Source organism: Vidua chalybeata, chromosome 3, assembly GCF_026979565.1.
Source record: "Vidua chalybeata isolate OUT-0048 chromosome 3, bVidCha1 merged haplotype, whole genome shotgun sequence".
NCBI classification, from domain to species: domain Eukaryota; kingdom Metazoa; phylum Chordata; class Aves; order Passeriformes; family Viduidae; genus Vidua; species Vidua chalybeata.
The window spans coordinates 100000058-100021455 of record NC_071532.1 but is presented as its reverse complement, the minus strand read 5'-3'; the positions used below and the strand labels follow the sequence as shown (position 1 = coordinate 100021455).

General features: G+C 43.2%; 1 protein-coding gene across 1 annotated transcript; it reads right to left on the bottom strand.

The window, feature by feature from the left end:
- Positions 1–418: 418 nt before the first annotated feature.
- On the bottom strand, positions 419–21119 carry TRIB2 (tribbles pseudokinase 2). The gene is made up of 4 exons (XM_053939629.1): positions 21059–21119; positions 19798–20210; positions 15545–15837; positions 419–2772 (listed from the first exon to the last, which is right to left on the bottom strand). Exons 2-4 carry the CDS (start codon positions 20065–20067, stop codon positions 2304–2306), a joined length of 1032 nt encoding a protein of 343 aa, XP_053795604.1. The 5' UTR covers positions 20068–20210; positions 21059–21119; the 3' UTR covers positions 419–2303.
- Between the last annotated feature and the right edge of the window lie 279 nt (positions 21120–21398).

Below are 21398 nucleotides of genomic sequence, written 5' to 3'. Positions count from 1 at the left end.
TCCGAGGGACATTCTGGGTTCCGACAGATGCACACTGCCCCAGGATTTTGGAAAGTGCAAAGACCAGCTCACTCCATTTTGGTATCTCTCTTTATCAGACAAAGGGCCTCCCAGCACCAAAGTTCTCACCACATTTCAGTATCTTTCTTGAAAAGGGTAAATGGGCTTGGTAAGACACAGGGACAAGCCAAAAGAAAAGAAAATAAAAGCCAGTTTTAATCAGAGCAAATGGTAAAATTTTCGATGAAAACACTTACAGTGTTACCTTGTAAATAAATGTAAAGTGCTAAGTTTTCTCAGCTCATGGGACTAGGCAAGAGCTTGTCAGCAACACAAAAAATACCAGCTGAATGATCCCAACAGAGCAAACTCTTGCAGCACCTCATACATTCAGTAAGAACACTGTTCACCACTGAAGTTTAGTTAAATATGCACAATTTTATTTATTGAAGAGATTAGGACAAAAACATTAAACCAAATACATGACAAAGCACCAGAGGCAGTAAAACCCCACCATGCACATCACCAATCTTTCCTCCTATAAGGTACTTATAAAATAAAAAAAAAGTCCTTCTTGACACAGCACCATCTTCAGAGTGTAAAAACATTACTCCTTTATATTCTTAGTTACCAAAATAGAACCAAGGCAGGTCAGCTGCAGCTAGCTTTGTCTCTTGATAAAGAACTGTGAAACATCCTCTTGAGAGTGGGACCATAACTTTCCTGCAAGGCAGGTAAATAGCATCCATACGTCAAATGCCAAGTAGCTGTACGCACATGCCACATACTATAATTAAGCACAAATTCAAGTAACATTTACATACTACAGAGTCCACATGTACCTACCCAAAAAACATGACCACTTCACAAAACGTATACAGGCAGTAATATCAGAACAACTGAGGTACTGGAAACACAAATATTTATGCCAAGAGATTTCAATATCATACAGCAATATAAAAGCAGTAATAAAAACATTTGCCAGTCTAAATCAAATAAAGCTATCTAGAAAAAAAAAAAAAAGAAGCTAAATAAAAAGTTATTTAGGGACAGAAATACCTGAACAGAAAAGAAGTGTGTTAACTACAGCATGTAACATGTCATCCCAAGTCAACCCGTAATTGAAGTACTGGCTTAATACATCACTACTGTGACATTTTCTTCAATAAATAGAATAAGTCTTGACAATACAAAAGGTGCATATTACTGTGTATGTTTCAAGAGGAATATTTGTAATATAAATGTTCAGCTTATTAATACCCTCTTATTTCTTAGTCTGGACATAAACAAAAATGAAAATCAAACTATTCTTTTCCCAAGTTTAAAGGAATTCAAAGAAAAAAACCCACAATACTCTTCCTCAATAATAAAGAGCCCTCTATTTACACATGGGCTAGTCAGTAAAGAAGAGATTGGTTCTCAGATGAAGACACTGTTAAGGGCTTTCTGCCCTCGCAGTCATATACGTGCAGCATGGCAGATATGGAAGCCAGTATCTCATATCTTTAAAAAAAAATTATACAGTTTTATTCTTTTCTTTTTTTCTCCCCTATTATAGCAGTAATGCAGTTGAAAGTTCGAGTTATAATAGCTTCCTGCAACAAACCATTTGACACAAAACAGAACAGCCTGTTAAATGACAGTTACTTCCCCTTAAGGGAACAACGCATTAAAATGTCATTTCCTGACAAGAATATTAAGTAGTTTATTTAGAAGAAATTACTTGAAAATACCTATCAAGAGACATGAACTCAAATTTTGCTTCTTTTAGCACCCACTTTTCATGTCCATCTTTGTGAACCTATTTTTTTTCTTGTATTAATCCCATTAATTATTAGACATCTGATTAAAAAAGTTAGCCAATTGTATTTTCCCTGAATAATGGCTGAAGTTAAATATCTAACAGTGCGATGCCAAGATGTGAGCTGAGGCAAAAAAGTTTCTATTTGTTGTGAGTTACCACTGTTATTAATGGAACATAAACAGGAGTGATACAGCTGCACCAGAATTGGCATGTGCAGTCTCCTTGGCTCCAAAAAGGTGAAGCTACAATTGCTCCATGCTGCCTTTTCTCCTCCAAATCAATCTAACCTGATAGCAAGCTCCCCCCGCCCCCCCAGTCTGTCCCCATGCTACATTTGTTATATTAGCTCCTTGTGGAGGTTCCTTCTCAATCTGAGGACCTCTGAGTGTCTTTTGCTACCAAGCTAGGCTGATGCAGGAAGTGATTGAACGTGGTCAGGAAGGGCTCCTTCATGTGTCCATCTCCAGGTTGTGTACCTTCTGAACAGCAGTCTTTGTGCTCAGTTAAAGAATGGGTCCAAGTCTTCTTCCATGTTGACATCAGGCACGAGCTGATCTGATACCTCCTTAGCACCATATCCTGAATTCGATACATTAAAATCTGTAGAAAACCATGGATGGTCCAGAATTTCCTGTGAAGTCAGCCTTTCTGATGGCTCTCGACGCAGTATGCTACGTATGAGGCATTTTGCCTTAGGGGATAGAGTTTCTGGAATGTTAAACTGCCCACGACGGATCTTGCTGAAGAGGGAACTAGGCTCAATGTCATGGAAAGGATAGCGTCCAACTAGCATGGTATAAAGCATGACACCTAGACTCCATACGTCCGCTGCTTTGCCAGAGTAGCTGCCATTTGTGTTCAAGATCTCTGGACTCACATAGGCTGGGCATCCATGCTTATCAGAAAGAGAGTCATCATTTCCTCTTAAAATATAAGCATCTTCTAGGCTTTCCAATTTCACTCTAGTCCTGTGGAGGGGGAAAAAAAGAAAACACAACACTATCAAGGTAAGCAAACAAACACAAATTCTGGCTGTTGCAATTACTTGCTTATAATAGTCATACTCTACAAAACCTGACAACCGCAGAAGTGCATCAATTTGAAATCCCACTCACAGCAGTCGTTACAGATAAATCAGTATTGTCTCTTCCATACTGGTTAGAGATATTAAACAGATATAGAGAATACTGCCAGACATACAGCTACAAGATTTCAAACACTGGACACAGTCATGTCCAGTAAACTAATTAATAAGCTTATCTCTTAAAAAGAGGAAAGGAACTGCCATAGTCATGCTTTTGATTAATTTTACATAGACATGATTCCCAAAAGGGGACATAAACTCAGGACCTCTTCTGAGCTGGATGTACTCTAACCAACCTGTGTAGGATTCATGCCCAAATACAAACCCAGTCCTAACTACACAAGGTTATTTTGACACCTTCATGCTGGCAAAGCCACTCTGTACACCTGTAATTCCACAAGGTTTAGCAGTAATAAAATGGCCACTCTGACTTAAATGATCCCTCTGAACAACCAACATTTTCCTTTATCCCAGCAATTTTAAGAGAAAATAAGAAAGAGCACTTTTAACAGATTTCAGTCTTCCCAAATAGAATTTTGGGCAAAGGGAGATCAGGTGAGCTGAAGGCCAAGATTAACAGCGAGCTTATCTACCCAACTGAGCCAGAGGAGCTCCTCACACTGGAATGAGCAGAGAAGCTGGCAAAGGACTTGCAGAGATGACAGGAATGCCTTATCTAGATTGCAAACTCCTGCTGCCTGCAAAGCACTGTGCTGCAGTAATTATCTCTGCAAGAGAATTTTCTTCCCTTATGGATATCACACAGGAGCAGAAAAAAAATGATGCAGAGCTGCTTGTCATAGCACTAGACGAACATAACCTATCTTTCCTTTCTCACTGCTAGGCTTTGTATCTATATTTAAAAATCTGTCCCTGTTGGAGGCATCCAAAGGATTACCAAGTACCCTTTAGACTATTTCCCAGCAAAGGGTGGTTTTGAGAACAGAGTCACTACAATGCAACAGGGCTTGTCCAGTGCCTTGGGATGGCACAGTGACCTAGCAGTAGTGCAGATTTTCCTTTCAACAATTTGGGGTCATAACTCAACTTTGAGTATTAGTGCCCTCCTCCCTCAACCCCACAGATCTGTTACCATCACTCTTAGCCCTGTGTCACGGCCTTGCTCTCATACCACAGACATTCACAGGCAGGGACTGGACTTCATCCCAGAAGGCAGAATTGCGTCTCTTGACTAAACCACGTAATTTAACAGGCATTAAAATAGACAAGGAGAGCCTTGTTTCTTAAATGTTTACTGAAGACAACACTGATTGAGCTTGAGCTGCAAAAGACATCTGGGCCAGCTTTGGCTTAGACTTAGTTCCAGGAGAGCTCAGCCCTATCTTTTTTGAACCAACAGAAACGCATTTTACTCCATGGAGTACTCCAGAGGCAACTGTGTCATAAACTTTCACGACACTTGGACCTTTTCAACAGCTAAATACTTTTACTAGCAGAGGTGAAAGCCCCTCTGGCAACATGCCCCAAATGAGGAAGTCATAAATACAGAATTCCGAATACCTGGCTCCCAAGCACAGTGTGTCAGGGCAGCTCCTTCTCTCCTGAAACAGGCCAGTGTTTGCTCCTGCAGTTCAGTGCTGATGGGCATTGCACACCTGCTTCCTCATTAATTACCACTGCCATCCTAACAGTACTTCTGGCCATGGACATCCCCCTCATTAGTACTTGAACAATACTTTACAGCAGCAATGTGCCATGCAGGAATCGGGCTGCAAGGAAAAACTTAACTACAATTACCAAGACCACAGAAATTTCCCTCTGTACACAAAGCAGAGGGTCCACAACAGGAGAGTGACATGAGGAGAGTCCTTTCACAGTGCTCAGCTTTGACACATTCCTGCACCTGCACAGCGTAGGAAGAGAAGCAAGGAGAAACGCCCAGAGGAAAAAAAACATACCAAAGAGGGCATTGAACAGAGAAAAGGAAATGAAAGGGAAGGCAGGGACATGAGTTGTGGTTCCATTTGCATTGCCTACCTCAGTTTTTCCATAGAAAAGCATGTGTAGCAATAAAACAGTGGGGCCAGATACTCAAACATGCATTAAGTCACTGAACTGCCAGACAGGAAAGCATCGACTGACTCCTGCTAACAAACAGAAGCAGAACACACACACAGGGAGTGGGGCAGAGCAGGCTATTTATAAACAACTTCCAGGAGGGAATTCACCCCCCACACACACACTTGCCTGCCATCCCAGTGTCAACAACACAGGGAAATGTTGTTTACTTTTCTATCCTATTTTACATTTCTGGGAGTTGCCAAAGACTTTAGAGAAACAGTTCAAGAAGCTTTTATATTACATAAAATTACTGGCATTCCCTAATCTCTCATTTCCTACAATGGACACAGTACAAAACCACAGAGAATAGACTGCAAGGTGTGTCAAAAACTCTTTTTTTTTTTTTCCAAGAGAAGAAATAATTTCTTGATAATAAAACAGAAGTAGCACACAAAAGCCATACCCCCATCTTGCTTTCCTTGCAAGGTGCTGCAGCCTCCACACAAAACAGGGGGTTTTGTTTAAGCAAGCAAATGGAACAACAGCTGGCCCTTATCTGCCTGCTCCTCTGTAAGCTGTGGGCAAATGAAAACACTCAGGCCAGGTTTTTCATCCTGCTGAGCTTACAGGCTTTGAGGAAACAAAAGGCCCCAAATTAAACAAAAACACAACCTTCAGTCCTCTTCCTCCTGGTCAGCCCCCAAACCCTCAGCCAGAAACTCCCTTCTGTGCAAGGTGCAAGTGGTGAAATGGCTCCTCCACAAGCAGGCAGTGCTCCCACAGCACCGGGCATGCATTTCCTGGGCAGACTGCAGGGCCTGCATCCCCTGAGCACACACTGCCAGCTGCATGGCCTCAGTATGGCTTTCTCCTCTCCCAAGTACACCCAGGCACAACCCGGGTGTTGCTGGTTTCATTTGTAAAGTCTGGTGTCTTTGCAGTATGACAACAGAGGGCTTCCATCCGTACAGCAAGGAGAGCACAGGAGGACCAGAAGGGCTGTCTGACTTCACACAGCTGGCAATAGAAAGGGCTCACAGGGTGGTTCTGCCAGCACCCCTCACCACCAGCCAGGAGTGGGGCTGGGCAGACCCACTGCAGCCCATTTTCAGTGACAGATGATTTCACCCACCTCAGCCTCACCGATGGAACACAGTCTGAGCAGTGCTACCACTGGGTACTGCAAAGGTGTGTATACACAGCAACTCTCCGTCCCCTTGTAACAGTCATTTCACATCTTTTCAGGCAACCAAAAAGCAGCAGCGTGGCTCAGAAGCTGCTATTTCCCACAGCACCCCATCTCTGCAAGAATCAGCTTCCAGCTCTGCTGGTCTTCCCTTACTCTGCATTTCAAGCATTGGCTAAAAGAAGTCTGTTTTCTGCAATCCAGTGAGGTTTTAGGGTTTGGTTTTTTGGGTTGTTTTTGGGAGGGGAAAGCAGGCAGGGAGTATGGAGGGGAATGGGAAAAAGGGGAGTCAAAGTCTAAATACAGAGAAATGCAGAGACATGCTAAATGAGAAGCAGTCTCTCTCCCCCACACACCTCTCAGAAAGCACTGACATCAAATAGCCATGAACAGGAATAAAAGCCAACAACAACAAACAGATCCTGAAAACTACAAGTCAATTCTGAGAACACAGAACCTCCACAGAAAAGGGTGGGGAGTGCATCCAACTGTAGATTAACTGGACATTTGTTAAGGCAAAGGACAGAAAAAACCAAACATGAAGGTGTGAAATCACAATCAACTTTGAAGTGCCTCCCATCACAGAGAAGAAAAAGGACAAATAAAAACAGTTCTCTAAAAACCTCTCATTCTCTAAATAATTAACTTCCATCAGTCCCCACAAGAGAAAAAGGATCCTCACAAAGGATCCCCCACGAAAGAAAAAACTTTTCCAAAAGCACCAGCATTTGAGCTTGACAAACAGTTGCAACAAAATTAATCCCCAAAGTTCAAATGTAAGCTACTGCCACAGCCGGATGAGAATCACGTTGTACACATACTGTAGGACAACAAAGGCTTTTGCCAATGCTTACGTAATTACAATACATAATTTCAAGTTTTAATGCAGACCCCAAATAAGCACTTGGAAAAAGAGCATTATGCATCTATCAGATCATTGATAAAACACTGCATTAGTTTAATGCATAAAAAAAAAAATACAACCCTGAATCATGGCTATTTAAAAAGGGGAAGCTATTCTGCCTATGAATGCTTTCCCATTACTGGTGAATGAAACCACAGAAGTGCAATCAGAGGGCAGCAGCAGCACTCGGACGGGAAATGCGTCTTTGTTCCCATAGAAACCGTCAGGGAAACCCATGAAAAACAATACTACTCTGAGTTTCTTATCAATATGCCATTCATTACTTGACTGCATTCAGACTTTGCTCCTCAGTAATGTAACAAAACATAATCAATTAAACATCTTCCAGAAGATTCTCCAATGCAACCTTCGGAGCACTCGCCTCTGCCTTTGTTGCACATCCCACACTTTTTCCCAACATTATTCTTCCCTGCAGAACTTTGGGACTACCAGCAAATTGCTATCCTGCCTTTTGACACTGAAACCAGGACATAAGAACCCAACATTCACACACTTGCTCTACAAAAGCAAACAATTTCCATACCAAAATCAGTTGAATTATTCAGAGGGCTCTAAACTCATAAGGCAGGAGAAAAAAAAAAAAACTTTAACATTTAAAGCAGAGATAACAACTGATAGTCTGAGTGTTTCAGAAGAAAATATCTTCACTGCAGTGAATAAGCAGTCAGTAGAAAAGGAGCCTGCACCCAAATCAATGAAAGCAGTTGCCTCTAGTCTGTCCACAAAGCCATCTGCATGAGAAATAATACCTGAGCAACAGCTGAGCCAACCTTCCTATTTTGGGAACACTAACTGCAGACTGGGCCCACAATTTTTGCACAGCAACACTCCCCATATGACAGCCAAATCAGCTGCTTTTGGAAGAGACTGAAGGAGCCATCCTGCTACGGACACTCCAGATACACCATCCAATTGTTACTTAGGCTGGGTAAAATTAAAAGGTCCAGATTTACAGATTCTATGCAGCAGACTCTGGAGATCAGGAAACAAACATCATTGCCATCTGAATTACCAGTTTTTAAATACAATTGCAGGAAAATATAAAATGGTAATTTCTAAAGGTGCTTCACAATATTCCTCCAACAGTAAAAAGCTAAAAGCACCCAAGCAATGTCATCTCATATTTCAATATTATTCTGACTGAGACCAGGAAAGCCTTTCCCTAGGTAGAAGCATTCAAGCCATTGACTGCCCAGTGGACCAGGGATTGCTCCTAGGTGGCCAATAATTTACAGGTCATTTAATTGAGGTCAGTTGCCCACACCTCATCATAAAGATGAGAAGAGCATGCATGCAATTAGAGTCACAAGGAGGCAAAAAAAATATAAATGAATAAAAGGGAAGCTCAACATTGGAAGCAGTTATCCTTTGCTAATCAATTTTTTTTTTTTTTAACCAAGGGAATCTCTCCTAAATAATGCAGAAGTACACATTCTTCATCAGGGAGCCAGTAAGACAGGGAAGGCAGTAATGAAACCCCAGGCAGATGATTTGCAGCTTTGGTGAAAAGACTCCTGAACTCACAACTACCCAATCTCCTTGGAGGCAGAGAGGCACACAGGAGCAGGGGGACATGTTATGCCATCAATTTAAATCCTCCTCCTTTCACCAATAGATCCCTTTCCAATTTGTAACAGCACAGAGCAAGGGTGTCCACCACACAACATCCTACACAATTTCAGAGAAGGAAAAAAACCAAACTCTGCACAAAGGCTGTTAGACAGTCTCTTGCATAATGAAACAGGCTCAAGAATATGTTTCAAAAGACAACTGGGACTTTCAGGCAGCAGAGGTTTACAGGATGAATCTTGTTCCTAAGGGAAGTTTCCTTCATTGGTACTTCCGCACAATAAGGAAGCCTCTAAAAATTACATCTCCCCCACCCTTCCTCTGCAGGGATGATGACAGCACAGTCAGCCCTGACATGCAGTACCCAGCAACTTAGAGCTTTTAACTTGTTTTAAGCTGGTCTGGGCTTTTTCCTTACAGAATTCCACTTACAAATGCTCTGACTCACCTCCAGGAAGGACTGGTGCCCCAAAGACCTCAGTTTTACAACACTCAAATAGGATTGCTGGGAACAGCCTGTCCTGTATGCCATGTACTTCGTTTCTTCCGTGCCCTTATTGCCTAAATACAAAACACGTTCCTCAGAGTGATGCATGTGTTGGGGTGCAGGCTATGAAATCCACTGCAGACCCTTCCACAGAAGAGCTCAGTTACAATACCCTGAGCAATCCATTTTTTTATAAGAATCTGGCTCAGGGCAGCTACTTCACCACCTCACTTTTATCTTGTTAGATTACATTGAAGATCAGAGTTTTAAAAGGCTGTGCTGTGTTTCCCATCGTTTCTAGGTCTTTTGATACAATGCATGATGAAGCTCCATAGGGAAAGAAAACCACATTTTTTTTTAACATAACTGCATGTTGTGAAAACAGCCCTGCACTTTCTGAGCCTACAAAGGGTGCTCAACATCTCTAAGGCCATGCCATTATTTCACAACCTTACTGAAAACCTTTTGCTTAGATGTTTGCAATCCTGTCTCCAAGCAATACACATCTACTAAAAAAGCAGGTGCTCAAGACTAAATATGCCCCAGGTTGGGTCCTCTTTACAATCTCCACCTTTCCTCTCCCTCCCAAGCCTGAAGTAATCTCCCAGTGTGAAAATAAGGACAATTAAAGGAGAAGGCAGCAGAAGAATTTCACTTTGACAATCCACTGCAGCTGTGGCTAGTTGGGCTCCTTTTCTCACTCACCCCTAGCACAGACATCCAGATACCCTCAGTCTCCACTCATAATTCAACACGGACCATTCCGCAGTAAGTCTATATCCATACATAGGTTTTCAAGTCTTCTAAAGGACCAGCTGTTGAACTGAATTTGAGATGTCCTAAGACACATCTACTCCCAGGGACTACAAAGCACCTTTTGTCGATCCCATGATGGGCATCTTAGGAGAGGCACCACCCATAACTGACTTGACAACCAACACATACCACAGCATCCTGCCTGAACAGGGAGAGTGAAGAAGACAAGGCTCTACTGTGAACCACAGACAGTCCAGGGGTAAAACCTCCTGCAAACTCCAGCACTGAGTACAACAGTAAAGGCTCTTGACACTCCTGGTCTCACTGAAAGGCCTTGAGCTGACTCAAGGTCCGTTTGAGTTCCTGTCACCATCCCAGGGCCAGACAGCAGCCAAATCTTCCCTGGCTTTTGCATTAATTTATAACCTTTGGCACAGCAATTAACTTGTATGACTATCTATGCCCTCAGGGGACATTATGCACTTCACAGGGTGGCTGTGATGTTCACCACCTGCAGACAGCCTCCCTCTTCCCTCCTGCTGGGAAGGGCACCAAACACTAAACAAATTCAGTGCTGCTCCCAGGAACAGGGTGAGAGAACAGAGACATAGCAACCAAACCACATAAAGGCAAAGGGTGCACAAACCCTTCTGTGAAAAACAGTTGTGCAACCACTTCATCTTCTACCCTAAGCGTTACAGCAAATTTGCTGTCCATTAAGAAATTCACCTTCCTCCCTTATTCTAATAATAATTTTTTGGTTTGAAATCTGACCTGTGAGTCTCCACTATTGAAGAACTTGTGCTCTTTGGTCCTGTGGCCCCATTCAGGGTAGAGCAAAGTACTTAAATGACGAAACAGATGAAGACTGGTTTTATTTCTAAATCTTTGGGTATTTTAAGAGCAGTCCCATTCTGTTTGATTTTCTTCCACTTTAGGACTCCCTTTCTAGGACTTGGGGAAAGCATTAACTTACATGTTCTCTATGGAATTGTAAGGGTAACAGCAAATGAAAACACATTGATGAAAAAGCTGCTGACCACATTATTATTTGATTATAATGCTGGGGAGAAAAGCTTACTACTAACTAGAAGAAAATGAAAGGGCTACATGCAAAAAGGTTGGTATATGCATTTATATTTTTTGTGGGATCAGGTTTGTATCATGAGGATTGCAAACAACATAACTAGGTCATGTTAAAGCATCACCCACTCAAAGCTGAGAAATTAAAGAGGAAAAAATATTCTAAGAGCACCAAGTAAATATGTTATGCTAACACAGGCTTTCTAAATTAGTGTATTGTACTGGCTGCATTCCCCTGGCATAGAGCAAAAAGTGTCAAATCCTGTTTATTTTTATTGAATCCCACCTGCCTCATATTTACTCAAAGAATAGAGGAAAACTACAATATCTAGATACCAAAATTATTTTAATTTTCCCTTCAACAAGTATGATGAATGTACAAGGTCTTAAAGCTTCAAACATTTCGACAGCTAATATTTTAATATAATTAAAGGCTTAAAAATGCACTAAAGAAATTAATGATTCCCTGACAGCAGAAATGTTCTTGTATTAAGCAAACCATTGAAACAACCAACACAGAAATGCTTCATTTAATTCTGAGATCTTTCAGATGGCTCTTTCTCAAAGCATCTGCTATGTATCAGATTGATGAACTGCTTTATTAGCTATATACTGTGTATTGCACTATTTTTAGCACAACCCAAAAAAACCTGCCTGTTCTGCATCATTATGGGACACCAGCTAGGAGAAGGGCACAGTTGTTCTGCCCAAGGGTCTACTATAAGTACAGGCTGCACATGGAAAACACTAAATACCACGGCACGAACAGATAAAATACTCAAAAGGAAGAGCCTCACAACATCAATACCAACCTGGCTTCATACCCAGGACAAAAAATATTCAACAATACCGATGGAAGCAGAAAACATACAAGAACATAGGTTTTATCATAGGTCATTCACTGTTTTGGACTCAAGTTTCATTCTGAAGTGTAAGGACACAGTATTTGAAGTGTTCAGGTATCTTAGAGGTACTTTAGAAAGTCTGTTGAGACTCAGCATGGCAAGTCAGTGTTGTTTTCCATATTTTTAGTGTTCTGGAAGCCACTACAGTCATTTAAAAGATGTGCTGCTGCTTGCTAAGCCAGTCTTACAAAACATTTCCAGCCATGCTGTAATGTCTTAGAACTGCTTCATCAAAATCAGCTGCAGGTTTATGGAGTTTAACTCTGAAACTTCAATACTACAAGACTGGCTATTTCACTTATAGTTTACAAAGGGATCTAAAGACACCTCCCCTAAAAAGCATAACTGCACTACCTTTTATACAAAAAAAAAAAAAAAAAGAACCCATGTAGCAACAGCACATCATTTTTATGGAATGCAATTTACCCTATCTCCATACTTCCTACAGTTTCGGATTTAAAGAAAACTATAAATTACCTTGAAACACAGACAAATTGTTTCTGTTTGTTTCCACAGTGGAATTCTGAGTTTCATTTTAAGTGCTAATGTACTTACACACATGCAATACTATAAGACATGATCAGAGTCTGTAATGGATTTAGCATGCTAAGAGAACACCTCTAGTACGATTAGGACCCCTACAAAATGCTGAGTGCTACCAGCCTACAACAATATTTTATTCCACCTTCTTACCTCCCAGTTCATTAGAAACATCCTAAGGCACTGTGATTTGCAGCATCCAAATAACACACATTTTTAGTGGGGACATCAAGTGGAAGCAAAGAACACTCATGGTGCTGCTAGATCAGGAGCCCAAATCTTTGCAAATTCCATCAATAATTTAGATAATGGGAATGGGGTAAAAGAATTTCAACACTGCATGCACCCACCTGCAAAACTTCAGGAGCTCTGTTTTTCTACTGAACTACCAGGATCTCATTAGAATCAATGAAAGATGATGTACTAAGAAATGCTTTAAAATTTATTTTCTTCTTTAAATAAATGAAACTACTTCCATATAACCTTCACATTCCCTCTGGTTCTTCCAGTCTGGCAGCTCTAAGCTAACAGCAGACAAGCATCTTACTAAAAAAAAATAAAAGCACCAAGTTTTCCATTTATGTGTTGCCTGCATGCTGGATTTCACATCTTTTCTTTTACCAAAATTAAAGCCCATAAGAGTCTTCAGGAAGAGGAAGTTCCAAAGCAGTAGGTACTTTAAATGAACTGCAGAAAAATAGCCTTGAAGAAATAGGAAAAGTATTGCTAAGAAAGAGCTCCACTGAAGAGCAGGTGACTTACAGCAGCAGAGCTCACACACATTTCTCAAATCATCTTTATCTCTTCTCTCCCTCTTCGGTTCATTATGAGCACCAGAGAGCAAGGGATGGTGCAGCACCCATCTGCCAGGCACGGCTGCTGACAGCAGCTCCTCAAGGACTGCTCAGCACACAGGCATCCTCAGCAGCAGCCTCAGACACATGGGAGCTCGGAGGGGTGCAAGCAACACACCAACACCTCTGTGAACTCAGGAGGACCAGGAAGATTTTTCATTTCTAAATATAGCAGGAGATTGAAAGTGATGACTGATTACAGTATGATGATCAGAGGATGTGAAAAAAGGCAGTCACTGCTGTTTGGTGCTATTTCTATCTCACATTATTTCATCTCTGTTTATTTAGCAGAGAAAGGATTACAATACCTTCCTACTTACAAACCAACATTACATCCAGAAGAAAACCGCATTATGATTATCTTAAAAATAACCAGCAAGTCCTATTTGACCTTTAAAGTGAATTATTGTATAATTAGAAGACAATGCTCAAAACTGAGTAACAGTGTCATTTTGCAGACAACAGCTAAGTTAAAAACATTCATAAAAGCCAACAGTGCTATTACAGTACACACCACTTTTCTTGGGTGGCTGAAGGATTTGGCCCTGTGCCTCCTATGTTGCATTCAGTTCCTAGTAAGCAGCAGGGTAGGAGTTCAACAGCATTCAGCACAGGCCTACGTCTGCTCCCACTGCACTGCTCTGAGCTCATGCTGCCTTCCCTTGGAGGAGCTCTTCCAAGTTCTGTTCTTCATGCAAAACCACACATGTTTACATATATCCCCGGGAAAAAAAATCCACTTAAACATTAGGACGTTATCAGCTACAAGAGAGAACAATCCCTCACTCAACTATTTTGCACAAGTTTCCTTCTTATCTCCATCAGAGGTTCTACAATGCTGCTTAGTTATTAAACTGGGAGTAAAATTTGCGGAAGTGCAGTTTATATCTACCTGCTCTGCATTTCTCTATGAATGGACATTAAGCTCGTTTAATTTTATGCATTTTTAATTTGAAAAAGATGAAGAATTAGACCTTGGGGCTGCAGTTGAAAAATGCTTTGTAGACAATCATCTGAACTGAATTAAGAAGTGAAAATATGTATTATTTTCAGTCTGTAAATAGATTAAAAGGAGAAGCCTATTTTGCAAAACTCAGCTTGCAATAAAATATAAATAGAGAATATTTAAATGGGTTGGATTGTCATCTTTATGATGTAATTTTTATTTTAAGACCAGGAACTTTTCTTTCCTGAATGAATTGTGTATTAGTTTTTTCTAATTTTTAGATCACCAACTCCCTGAGCCTGTGGAGAACTTAGAGAATTTGGCCGTTGCTTGCAATTCCCCCAGACAGAATTGATTTGCACTGGTTATTTTTAACAAAGTTGTCCAGAATATCCATTTAAATCTGCAGCAGTTTGAGTAAGTTTTCAGACAATTTTTAGCATTCAATTAAAAAGGTAAAACATCTCCCCATTCTCTACCAAGACCAGAAGAAGCACAAAGGCAGGCTCTGCTCCCATTTAGATGTTTGGAGTTTTTTTAATGGTCATCTTCCAATTTAATCACTCTGTGAAACCCTGACATTATTCTACAGTATTTATTCACTCTGATACATTATGTGGAAGTTGCAAATAAATGCATCATTCAAGACAAAGACTGGTAAACACAAGGAAAGAGATAGGAAATTTCCACAGGTACAACAGCTATTGCTCCACATCAGAAAGAGCACTTCAACAATATACCCAGAGCATCCAGTGCTATTTCTTTCCCTGCCTTCCCATACTCCTTCCCCAGATAATTTACACAGGAGGGTATATAGGGAGGAGGTATTACTAAATAAAACCAAAACAGTAGTTCCCCAAGTACTACAGCAGCTGATACTACAAACAAGCACCCCCAGTGGAAGGCAGTTTTAGTCTTAGTACAATTAGTGACCACGTAATACTCTTACAAGCAGCCTCCAGACTCTCCCAGCATGGAAAACAAGATGTTCTCAGAACAGTCCAACAGAAAACATTTGACTGCTCTTCCTCTTTACACCTTCTCACTGGAACGAGTCATTTCAGTCCCCAGTCCTCTTTAACATCATCAGCCTTTATGATAGTGCAGTTCTTACACCAGACACCCTTTCAGAGCTTTCCTGCAGGAGATATCTCCCCAATAGGAATGAGAAAACTCCTCTAGAGATGCAGAGGCCAAGCACCGATGCAAACAGCTCTCTATACTTACTTTACTCCAAAACCTAAGGCAGAAGGTAAAATGGCACATCCATCCCACAAGTAAGTTGCAGAGGAAAATAAAGTGTACTACAAACAAAGGCTACAATATCCTGCTACTCCAACTATCTGACCTCAGGCAGCCCCAGCCATAACGAGGGAGACTTACCTTTCCTCATCCTTAAAAATAAACTTTCGAAGCTTGAGATCTCGCAGTACCAGTCCACCATCATGGCAGTGTGCAACAGCGGAAGCTATTTGATAGAAGAGTTTGGCTGCCTCCTCTTCTTTAAGCTTCTTGCAGGTACGAACAAACGAATGCATGTCCCCATAGCTCCTTTCAAAGAACACATACGCTTTTGTCTCCCCAAGAATTATTTCAGTAATTTGGTTGATATTTTTATGCGCAGGCAGACAAAAACATGGTGCTAATAACTCCTGGTAGCAGCCAATATCAAACACCTGCAGGAACAATGACAGTAAAGCCAGGGTTAGTGTCATGAAGGACAGCGAAGTCACGGTACGTCTGATTCTGCTAACAAAACCATCCCTAAGTACAATTTATGTCACCGCTGAAAGCTGCACCAATGTAAACAGGATGTCACAAACTCACAGCACTGAGGACAGGACAAAGCAGACTGTACAACCCCACACAGAAGACACGTAACCTTGACAGGAAAGGCTAGTCTTCGAAACTGGTAGCAAGCACTGGTAGCTAACACCTGATCAAATCTAAAATGCAATCTAAATTAAGCTGTGAAGACTAGTGATGTATAAAGGCAGTACTCAGAAGGAAGCGTGTTTCTTTTCTATTTTCCATCCAAATAAACTCATAAAAAATACAGCCAGTAGCTTTGTATTGAGAGAAGCTGTCACATTAAATCCACCCTGATACACATGCCTGGCTCTTTTGATTTTATTAACCCATTAAAGCCTTAAGGATTTTCAGGCTTAAAGTATCATCTATTGCTATTCCTATTTACTTCCTGCCTTTCTTTCATCTCTGAAAAACAGCAAAGTCACTTTCACTTTCCAAGTCTCAGTTCCACAATGGCTGTTTATAAGATCAGAAGGACAACCCGGGAAATAGCTCTGCCTGTTGGAGCACAGACAAACACCCTACAAAAGGCAAAGACAAAACCACCCTGAACTCTTTGCATTTCAATCAAGTGCTCCATTAAAAGCAAAGTGTCCCTTTACTACTAAGTATGTTATCACTGATCTTATGAATGAGCTGTGAGAACTTAAACAGCTGCTGGGAAACCCAAATATAAAAAGTTACTATAATCTAGCGATGACGAATGAATCAGTATTTGAGTCAATTGAGAAAAGACCACATTACAAGAAAATGAAAGACTTCATTGAGAATAACAGAAGTCAGTGTGCTAAAAGAGACTGACTGAGCAAAGTATTGATAGGAGTGATTTTTATTTTTAATTATACTTGCTGCAGAGGACTGCAAAGCAAGTATTAGTATTTCCACCAGCTTAAAAATTCGATTAATATGTAACTTACTCGTGAGTGTTTTGTTATTTTAGTAAAAAAAATTTAAGGTAGTCATGTGTCCTTCAAACGAAATATAAAAATGAACAACTGTTCTCTAACCACTGTTTTAAACTGCAATTGTTTTTTCCTTTCTCTATTCTAGCATTTGAGTTCTGATAGTGGGTATTTGTACCCTCTCTGAGAAGCAAATATGTTCCTGTTTTCTCTAAAGCTTTAAAATCCTTTAAAATTACAGTTCAATTAAAATTTACCTGACGCTTCAAAACCTGCATCGTTTAATGCTTCAGAGCACAATCCTAATAAACTCCTTCCACAAAAGAGGACCCAAATCCCAAGAAACTGGGACACCCCCTCCTCACAGACCTCCTTTTCCCATCACCCCATACCTGCACTGCCTTACCCCGGCATAGGGAAAAACAACCTTAAAGGCAGACTGCCAAACAGACTGAGCACATTTTACGGGGGGAGGATTAGCACCGAGGCATTCTGGTGACATGGTGCACCAGGGAAGCAGAACCAGGGCGGGGAGGGGGTGTTGCTAAAATCCCTGGTGTGCGATTCATTCCAGAGGAGAATTCATTGACATATGGATCTCAAAACTCTTAACTACTACATTATAAGTGAATGGCTCTTCTACAAAGCAGCTGCTATAAAATAAAATTTAAGCAGAAAAATTTATGTAGCTCAGACTCTCATGTGAAAAAATATCTTTCCAGAATTCTCTCCTAAACCAGATTATCATAATGCAAATTAGTTACATTTTGCAGTTCTCAGACTATGTTAAATAAGTAGCTCTGGATATGTACCGGTACTGTGTTTGAATGGGGGTAGATAGGAAGCACTATCATACTGCTACAGTGTCAAATACCTTCTATAAAGGGCTTCTTTGTATCCCAGCTTTTAAGATCCTTGGCCTCAATTCAGCAAAAGTCCAATAAGCTGCAGTTTGATTTAGGTCTCGCTGGGAATTAGAAGTGAGAAGTTACCATTGTTTGGATGCCACAGAGCCTTGAAGCAAATAACGGCATCTGTACAGTCGCTGGGTGCAGCCAAATGAATCTTGAGAATCATCAGTATGTGTCTGTTATCCAACCCAACGTTTCTGCAAGCAATCTCCTAAGAGCATCTTCAGTAAGATACCAGAGAGCACCTCTCTTTGCCGGAAGGCTACTTGACAAATAGTTGTCATGATACTGCAGGCATTTTAAAGCACACATTAAATTAAGCCAAGCTCAGGACTGACAACTGCATGCTCAGAAACTAGCAAGCCAGGCTAAGATCGTATTTTTGGAGCACAGCTAGTAGTGCCTCGCACATATGGAAAAACTGATACTATTCAAATGTCAGGATCAGCTCAAAAACATACAGCTTAAATGGAAGGGAAAAAAAATAATGGCCCAGTCTTTGTGAGCTGCAGTTATACTGTTCATACTGTTATCAACAGTGCCTTAATCCTGCAAACCAAACAGGAAACAAAGAAGCGCATAGCCCCCGCTTTACTACTTGCTATGCAAGTTCACCTAGAATTTCATGCAGAGCAGCAGCTTTGTGAGATCTGTTTATTTCATGAAAAGATGCCGATGTCCTAGAGTGCAGCACTATACTACTGCATCAAGCTGGGCTTTCATTCTCGAAATTCTCGTGTTCTATTTCAGTTTACTAACAAAGCATCCAGTTCAGCATGCAGTATTAGTTCTTCACAAAGCCACGGGCCTTTTTTCCCTTAAATAATCACATGAAGTCCTAGGCTGCCTTAACATCACGTTTTATAACTCAATCAGCAGGCATATTTAAATTGCCCTCTGAACTCCAATCTTCACAAATAGAAAGGAGGAGCAATTATTTCCACTTCTCTACTACAGCCTAGTCCATAACTTTTTATGAATCAAGTACGAGAAAGTATGAAACAGTCAGCAACACTATTATTAATTCCTGGAATACTAGTATAATGCATCTACTTTTCCATCTAGAAATTTGCCAAACGGCATAATTCCGTGTTTTGGGAATAATACACTGCCGCATGTGCTGCAAGGTTGCAATTTGCTATGTAGTTATAAAAACTACTACTGGGTACGGCTTCTGTTTGCTGGATAGAAGTCTGTCTCACTACAGACAATAAGAATCACAATTTGGGAACAAAGGATAATATTCCCTCAGCTCAAAAAGAGAAAAACACCCCTCCACAGATGTGCACGCATGCGGATTTCTCTTTCCCATAGCTCACCTTTTAATAGTACGAGCAAACTGGGAGAAGGCAGAGAAAAGCCGGCAGGCTACAAAGAGTGGGATAGCTATTCTGTCTGCACTTCTAAAAACCGTAGGTGTGCAGGTTTTATTCTTGCTCAGTTGGGCACTGGGGGAGGATGCTGTTTGCAAACAACCTCCACCGTGAGGGAGCTCAGGCTGATTAATTAGATGTGGTTCTTCTCTTTCTTAAATCACTTTTAAGATAAAGCTGATGGCAATCTGCCCACAGCCCCCCAGTTTCTCCATCCTTTTCCATATCCCCAATGCACAGAATTGGGGGCAGCAAAAATCGAGGAAGTCAGCAGGTCCCAACACCTTAAAATTAGCTGGGGATTCCCTACTCCATTTTGAAAAGTGACTGTGTGGAAGATGAGGCTTTCTCCTGGTCTGAACTCACGTTAAAACCTACTTCAAGAACGGCTCTTTCCAGAACAATATCCCCCTGCCAATAGAAGGCAGACCTGGCTCCGGGCCACCGCTATAACGTGGCCATTGTCTGGAGAGAGGGAAAAGTTACAGGATTCGCCTATAATCCTGTCTCCTTGCCTTTTGTTTCTCCACTATTCAATAAATGAGGTACACGGCCATGCTCGCTCTCCTGCAAGACACGGGAAACCCAGGCGCGACAGGGGAGAACCGGGGGAGGGGGAGAACAAGGAGAGGCATTACCTTGCAAACCAGCTCCTCGCCGCTGTGCAGATGTACGGCTCGGAAAACGTGGTCTCCCTCGAGAGGCTCCAACAATAAGTATTTCCCGATGCAAGAAACGCAATGCGACAAGTTCGGGGTCTCCGGCGGGCTCGGCGAGCCTAGATTCGGGCTAAAACTCTGGCTTGGCTCGATGGACCGTATGGACGAGAGCTCTTCAAAATCCTGGGTTTTATTCCGCGGTCTCCCATATCGTGCTATCGTGATAGGGGTTGACCTTTGTATGTTCATGAGTATCGAGAAGACCAGCCGAGACGCTGCACCGGAGCCCTGGCGTGGAGCGCGGTCCCTCGCCCGTCCAGCTGCGGCTGCCTTTGTGTGGCGGGGGGGGCGGGAGCGCGGCGGCGGCGGGCGACCAGCCTCAGCGCCGCGTCCTGGGCACAGGGAGAGAGCGCTCAGCCCGCGGCCCTTTGTTCCCGCCGCCGGCCGGGCGCGCAGCGGCGCGGAGCAGCGCGGCGGCGGGGCAGCGGCGCCCGGTACCGGGGAGCCGAGGGGCGGGCGGCGGCGCGGCCGGGGCTGGGCAGCCGCCGCTCCCGCGGGGCGCGCAGCGCGGGCGGCAACAAAAGGTCGGTAACGCGGTGTGCGCAGCGGGACCGTCCTTCCGCTCCCCTACGGCCCGGCAGCGCCGCGCTGCCGCGGCTCGGCTGTAGATGGCGCGGGAGCCTCGCCGCTAGCGCCCGGGGCGCTCCGAGAATGCCCCGCGAAACAGCGAGGGAGCATTTAACTTGGGCCGACAAAGGAGCGGGACCGCGGCGGGCGGCTCGGGGGAGCCGCACCGGCACCAGGGGAGCGCGGCGGAGCCCGGGGCAGCCCGCACCGCTCCGCGCTGGCGGAAAGGAACGGGCTGGCGTCGCGACAGAACAAAAAGTGCAACCAGAGAATAGAGAGCGCTCCCACGCTCCCCCTGCACAGCGGATTTGTGAGTGGGGGCTCGCTGCCTTCGCCGCGTTTAATGGAGTTCATGCACAAAGAAAACAAAAACCGGCGCGGCGAGAAGGGGCCGAGTTCTTACCGCAGGGGCTGGGAGGCCGATAAGCGAAAGGCCATAAGGGGCAATTAACTAGAATCGCTTTGAAAAAAATAAATGCGGAGAGCAAATTTTGTTTGATGATTTTTTTTTTTTTTTTTCTCTTGGGGACAGAACATGGGGAGGAGAGGGTAGCCGCGCCGCTCCCCTCCACCAAGGCACGGTCTCCCCCCGGGCGTATCAGTAACTACTTACGTGGCGGGGACGCTGGCTGCCTCCGTGATCCCTGCCGGCCGCCGCACGCCCGCACGGTGCCCAGCGCGCAGCCCGACTGCCCCGCCGCCGCCGCCCGCCCCGGCCCGGCCCGGCCCGGCCCCGCCGCGCCCCGCCCCGGCTGCCCCGCCCCGGCCCGCCCCGCAGCCTGCCCCCGCGCCGGCCGCGCTCGGGGTAAACAAGGTGAGACGTCCTTCCGCAGCGCTGCCGAGGCGCGTCAGGGGCTCGGAGGCGGCCCGCCGGCTCGGGGCCCCGGGAGTGTGCCGGTGTGTCCCGGTGTGTCCACCAGCGTGAGCAGCTCTATGCAGCGGTGGGATGCTGC